The 7,082-nt window shown below is 38.7% G+C and overlaps 1 protein-coding gene across 1 annotated transcript; it reads right to left on the bottom strand.

Moving 5' to 3' along the window:
- Positions 1–3,189: 3,189 nt before the first annotated feature.
- On the bottom strand, positions 3,190–7,082 carry LOC140774200 (zinc finger CCCH domain-containing protein 18-like). Its single transcript, XM_073117092.1, has 8 exons — positions 6,808–7,082; positions 5,381–6,312; positions 5,114–5,281; positions 4,825–5,004; positions 4,581–4,657; positions 4,313–4,477; positions 4,111–4,228; positions 3,190–3,921 (listed from the first exon to the last, which is right to left on the bottom strand). Exons 1-8 carry the CDS (start codon positions 6,826–6,828, stop codon positions 3,849–3,851), a joined length of 1,734 nt encoding a protein of 577 aa, XP_072973193.1. The 5' UTR covers positions 6,829–7,082; the 3' UTR covers positions 3,190–3,848.

Below are 7,082 nucleotides of genomic sequence, written 5' to 3'. Positions count from 1 at the left end.
AATTTCAAATCACATACATCGGTATGTATAAGTTCTAGAGGTTCTGTACTTCGTTCGACAGAATGAAACGAAGTCTTAGCCAATTTGGCTTCAACACATATTTCACATTTTTTATTTAAACAATATAGAAATTAGGCAACATGTTAAGATTAATTAATCTACGTAATGTACCATAATTAACATGTCCTAATCTACCATGCCAAATTTCATAAGACTCAAGCAAGTAAGAAGAAGATTCTTCTTTATTTATTTTTGGAGTTACAGTCATTACATTCATCTTAAAGAGGCCATTTGACAAGTAGCCCATTCCAACATACATGCCATTTTTTATAAGTACAAACTTATCAGACTCAAACACCAACTTAAACCCTTTCTTACTCAATAATGATCCCGAAACCAGATTCTTTCGAATGTCGGGCACATGCATTACATCATTAAGAGTAAGTTCTTTTCCTGAAGTTAATTTTAACACAACCTTTCCTATTCCTTCCACCTTGGAAGTTGTTGAATTGCCCATGTAAAGTTTTTCATCTGTCGCAGTTTGATAAGACGAAAACATCCACCTATTGGCACAAATGTGTCGAGTAGCTCCAGTGTCTACCCACCATTCTTTAGGATTACCACCAATCAGGTTTACTTCCGAGACAACAGCGGAGAGGTGCATATCATCAACATCAGAACGAAGGTGTTCTACTTCATTGGCTTATGGCTTCTTCTTTTCAGAGTTCTCCTTCTTTGAGTTCTCCTTCTTTTTCCTCAAGCGGCAGTCCTGAGCACGATGCCCTTGTTTGTCACAGACGTAACATTTGCCCTTGAACTTCTTTGCATTGCCACTTTTAGAGCCTTCGCTAGTGTGCTTCCTTTTCTTGTCCTTTGTGGACTCCACAACATTTGCCTTTGATACGTACTGACTTCCAATTTTCTTTTCAGCAGTACGATTGTCTTCTTCAATCCTCAATCTGACAATAAGTTCTTCAAGTGTCATTTCCTTGCGTTTGTGTTTTAGGTAATTTTTGAAATCCCTCCAAGATGGTGGCAATTTTTCTATAATAGCCGCCACTTGGAATGATTCATTAATCACCATCCCTTCAGCATGAATCTCATGAATTATTACTTGAAGATCTTGCACTTGGTTAATCACTGGTTTAGTGTCAACCATCTTGTACTCAAGAAATTTACCGACTACAAATTTCTTTGCACCGGCATCTTCTGTCTTGTACTTCTTGTCTAAAGATTCCCATAATTCCTTAGACGTTTTTACTGAACTATACACGTTATACAACGAGTTGTCCAGTCCATTGAGGATATAGTTTCGGCAAAGGAAGTCGGCATGCTTCCACGCATCCACTGCAGCAACTACTTGCCTATCAGTTTCCTCCTTTCGGAGTTCAGGCACATCTTCATGTAAGAATTTAGCCAAATTCAAAGTGGTCAGATAAAAGAGCATCTTCTGTTGCCATCTCTTAAATTCTGCACCACAGAATTTTTCAGGCTTTTCTCCATGAACTGTAGGTACTGGAGGAGCAGTGATAGGGGAAATAGTACTCTTTACTATTTCAGCCATCTAAAAGAATGAAATAAAATTAAAATCCGATAAGAAGAAAAGAACACTGATTGGAATCAGAGTGACAACCAAATTGGTCTTAAGATTGTTGGCGATAACAATCTGATTCCAAAAATCCGATCAAAATAAATAAAAAAAAAAAACAAACTTACAGATTTCAGAATATAAATTCTGAATAGTCGAGTCTAGTGTTGGACACTATCTCCTTAAGACCAATTCGCCCTCCACCGATTGCTTCTGGAACAGTGGACGTCGGTCTCCCAAGATACAACGACTGCCTTGCACTAGAAAGGAAGCAGCTTTCTAATGCCTCTCTGATGTGATATTTAATTATGCAGACTGACAGCCTATTTATAGAGGTAAACAGGCTCGACGAAAAGATGCAAAATCACCGAATGGATGCACCAATTCGGGTCAGTAACTAATTTATAGTTACACTGTGAAGGGATGCATGTGTTAGGTTGCATAGTAACCTTTACCCACAAAATAGGTACCCCTTTTGGGGCCCAAAGCCCATAGGAAGTTTGTTGCTTATATACCATACTAACATTTCTCAAATATCCAATATGGTACTAAACTTACTTTCCTTTATTTCCCATTGCCATGATACCCACTTTAGAGCCAATTATCATTCACTTCTCTTCATGAATTTGATTAAGTGAATATATGACAATAAAGTATACTTTGAGCTAAATTGATTCCACCATTAAACCATTATTAATAATGTGTGGACCCCACTTAAAACTTAGCTCAAAATTAATAAAATATTCATGTCAAAATCATGAAATTACCAACACTTGTCACAATAACAACTTCGTCTAGAACAACAATCACTATAGTATTAGTTTGAAAAATAATTTAAACAATATTCTACTTTGGAGAATAATTTTTACTATCGCAGCAATTTGGTCAAAAACTTGTAGTTGTGCAACATTAGACGATAAGGAGTAGTGTGATACCTATACCCGCCAGCCACACATGCCCATGCACCCATATAGCACACGAGCTTAGCCCATACCACCTATTGCACGCTCAAGCTTGGTCTGGCTCAGGTTAGAAGTGAGCTCCGGTCAAGTTTGAGCAAGGCGAGCTTTTTAATCATAACATGTAATTCTATGGAGAGTATCCACATATTATCGACTGATTATAATTTTTTGTGGCAGGAAAACTTAGCCATGTGAATAAACCCAGTCAAGTTAATTCTGAATTTTTTTTACTTTCACTCCTAAATGTTGTATATAATATGGCAATCGAATGCTGCTGACATTGCCAAGTAATGGCTCATCGACCATAATAAAGGACGCCACAAACCATAAATTGTGTTGTTTATATTATGATCCACCCTCAAAGCCAATCACGGCCACAGGGTGATGGTCAGACCCCACATTATCCAAAACACTATCCAACAAAGATTTCCTTCAGATATATTAAAAATTTAAAACTTCTCCACCCCATAGAGGCCAACTTAGGATCTGGATATAGACATCTACCAATTACCAAATTGTAACGCAATCCGTAATTGATAGTTATTAAAATTTTCAGCATTTATATGGCTGCTATAACTGATTCCTCTGATTGAAAGGCATTCATGGATTTGAGACAACTGACATGAGGAGACACTTTCACTTCTCAAACAAGAGAAAACTTGATAGATATGTTATATTCAGAGAAATTATTTCAAGCCATTCATGCAGATTTCACTCAATCAACACCAACAGTTGGCTCATGTAAATCTCACTCTGGCATGAAAACTTTTCTAAAGCAGTAAGCCTATTGATCACAGGATAAATCAATGTTTGTGACAGTTATAATGAGAAACAGACACAAAGAATTGTATTATTCCTTTCCGCTCTAGGATAATTAGAAATTAGTATATCCTTCTTTAGCCTAGCATAAATTATAACTGCTGTCATTGAGCAACTACTTCTGTATAAAGTACAAGGTACCATCTCGTGTTTCCGATGGTGTTCCTTCCTTTATCTGTCAATATGCAACTGAAATAGATGGCATCCTTCTTCTTGATCCTTGCTCTGCTCTTATTATTTTCTCGCCACTTTTGGTGACTAGTACGAGTTAATTCTTAATTTCTATCTACGAGGAGAAGTGTAGGTCTTCTGTCATCATTCTTATTTTTTTACATGTGGTAATGTCACCTAGCAAACCTTCTCCTGTGAAATAACAAATGGATGAGCTCCTTGAGTAAGTTGGGGTATATGCTCACCAAAATTCTTGCAAATGGGAGGAGGAACTGAAGCTTTGTCTTTCTGTTTTCTTCCAACAATCTCTATATGACTGCAGAAATGCTGCTTCCTAGTGGTGGTGATGTGAATGGGCTTTCCGGGAGTTCAATTTGATTGCTTCATGCAAAGAAAAGGAAACAATTTCAGAGAAGTAGCAGATAAAAAATATAAACACTTTATTTGCAAGATTTTCATAGACACGAAGCAAGATATTAAGTTGATAGATCTAATGAATAAAGGATTCATACAAATATCTGTACATTGTCTATAATTAATTAGATATGATATTATTCAGCTCTGGTTTACCTCTCCTGGTCGCTGTATGTGTTGTTTGATTGTCTCGCCTTTTCGTCACTTGTGGAGCCACCATTAAGGGCATCAAGTGCAAAGCTAAAATGATCTCCCAAATGGAATTCATTGGGATCTGAAAAATAATAGAAACGAGGTGAAACTTTAGAGCTAGTGAAGACTGAATAGGAATCAGGAGCTATTTTTCTTGCAATAATACCTTCAGAAACTTTAAAATCGTCGAGGTTGTAAGTTAAGTATGGCAACTGAGTCATCTGATCTAAGCTAAAATCAGAGAGCCTCCTCCTCTCAAGCTCAATCATCTTTTCCTGCTCCTCAATCAATTGCTTCTTCAGTATTTTCGAGCTATCAGATTCTCTTGGAACTGAAGAAAAATAGACATGTAAGACTAAATCAGAATAAAAACAGTAGGAGCAAAACTATTAATCCATAGTACAGATAAGACCATCTACGCATCCAGTTTTTACCTGCAAAAAACTCAGGATCTAACTCGAGATATTGAGAAGGGTAACAATTTATAGGCTTCATTTTCTCCATATATGTTCTGCAATATAATTGAGAAGGGTAACAAAAGGTACTTAAAAATAATGTAATCTATCTCAAGAAGTTCGTCTGAAATATTTTCTTTTTCTTTTTTTTTTTATAAAGAAAATGACTGTAATGATGCTTAAACATGGAAGAGTAGAATTCTGGATGGTGTTTATTTGGCACCTTTCCATGTTTCTTGATTTTTCTCTATATGGTTTAACCAGAACGCGGGCACCGCAAATATAGTGAGGATTACGCTTCATCAGAATAATGTTGACGGCCTCCGAAGTTAGGAAGCTGACAAATCCAAACATACGCTTGTCTTGGCAAGGAATCCTCACATCCCGGACCGGACCGTACTGCCTGAGAAAAGAAGACGACGGAAGGATGGAATTAATAAACACACAAGTAAACGAAAAGCTAATAAATGAATAATCTTTCGCCATGTCTTTCGACTTCAAGATTTGATTACCCGAAATAGCTCGCAACATCATCCTCCGTAAACGTGCTTTCCGCCGGAAAAGTAAGATATATCTGGTGAGAGCTCGCCGCTACTGCACCTGGATCACATCTCTCACTCTTGCATTCTGTGTACTTTGCAGCATCCTCTGCTAACACCACCGAATGCTGTCCATGTGGTCTGTCTCAGAGAAATATTCTGTTAAAAAACTAACCCAAATGACAATTCCAGTAGCAAATATGGAATCTTGAAAGTTTCTAGTAGCAACAATTAAACTACCTATCTATGACTCGAATGCTGTTCTTCAAGCGAGCGAGCAACTTTGTCAAGCTGTAACCAGCCTTTCCATGCCGCTGGCTCTCGGTGAGGTATCCATCAGCTTGAAGACCCTTCCCATACATTTCATAATATAGCATCGGTAACGAGGCTATAGAAACGGGAAGCCCTCCTCTTGACCTCAAAAGCTCTGTGATCTCCATTTCTAGCGTCTCGAGAGATGCAGGCGTTGAAATATACTCTTCGTGCCGCGCATCGTTTAAACCAGGCTTAAGAAATTGCATGTAGCTATCTGGGAACGTCCGGTAATGCGTATATTCGCAGCGCTCCCCATGCTTGCAGTACCCCTTTATGAAGTAATGGCAAGCCTTTCTCGGCAGCTCCGAGAGGCTTGAAGATCTCCTGCTCGTTCTCGGAGCCGTGCCGCCGGCCAGAGAGGCGTCAGAGTAGTAGTAATTGCTCAGATGGCTCACATTATCCATTTGATCATCAATGCCGCCGTAGAAATGAGCTTGGCTGCGAAGAGAATAGTGATGATCCAGCGAGTCTGGATAAGAGTGCCGGCCGAAACCCATATTGGATACATGGTGGTTCTTCGCAGAACCGAGATGAGAATCCCAATATTGCGATGGAACGTGGGCGGGGGCCGAGAAGGTGCGCAAAGCCGCCGCCGCCGGAGGACGCATGTTGAGCTGCATTTGATCTTTAGCACAACTGTTGGGCGATAGCATTCCTAGCATCGTTTTGGCATCGTTTACTTTTGATGCTATCGTGGTATCTGGGCCATAGGCTAATTGCATCATCTCTTGCTCCCCTGGTTCGTTGAGCAAAATGTAACCAATTATCTTAACAACATTCTCCGGCTCGAGCTTTTGAATCCTATTGAAGATGATCTTTGTCAACTCGGAAAAATCCATGCTCGCAATATTTAGTCTCTGCGCATGAGAAAAACGAAAGAATTTAGATAACTGCATACATACACGTTTTAGAAGTTCCACGGCAAAATAATGCTGATTAGAGAGAATGCAGAACTACTGTAACCGCCCGCATGTTAACAAACTACTAAAATTTTGGCCTTTAGAAAAACTTAAAGTGAATGGGAAAAGAAAACCAACACACTAAATCTTCTGAGTAAAAAACGAAGAATGAATAGCTCAATTCCAAGTTTGTGAAGTTTGATTGTGATCTTTTCAAGCCCAGAAAGACAACAAGAAGTTTGTCAAGAGAACGGATAAAAGGTAGGTGGATCTTTTAAGACATCCACTTTCCATATCTTAGGACCCACCTCACATTATCTTAAATATGATCACAAGTTTAAAGATTAGAATCATCAGTTAAATGTACAACAACAACAACAACAAATGGGAAAGAAAGGGAAAAAGAAAAAAAAAAGAAAAGAAAACCGGAAAGATGAGTAGAAAAGTGTGAACCTCTTCCAAATCCCATGGCATTGAATCACGGCAACATGAGCAGAAAAGAGACTCATTTCACCACCCGTCTAATTCCAAAACCTCGTCACCATTCTTTTATCCCCACCGTTCTGTTTATGGAATACAGGGTGGATCCCTCTCATCACTCACAGCAAATCACGGGTCTAAATATAAATATCCCCTTAAATCAAGAAGTGATAGGATTGATTTGAACTCTTCAAATAACGGAAAGGTCCTGCCAAATGACAGAAGGGACTAATGCGATCTCCTACTAT

The sequence above is a fragment of the Typha angustifolia genome, chromosome 13 (assembly GCF_048772165.1).
Source record: "Typha angustifolia cultivar Huaian chromosome 13, ASM4877216v1, whole genome shotgun sequence".
Lineage (NCBI taxonomy): Eukaryota > Viridiplantae > Streptophyta > Magnoliopsida > Poales > Typhaceae > Typha > Typha angustifolia.
Note: the sequence above shows the minus strand (reverse complement) of the source record. Positions and strands in the feature narration are given on the sequence as shown.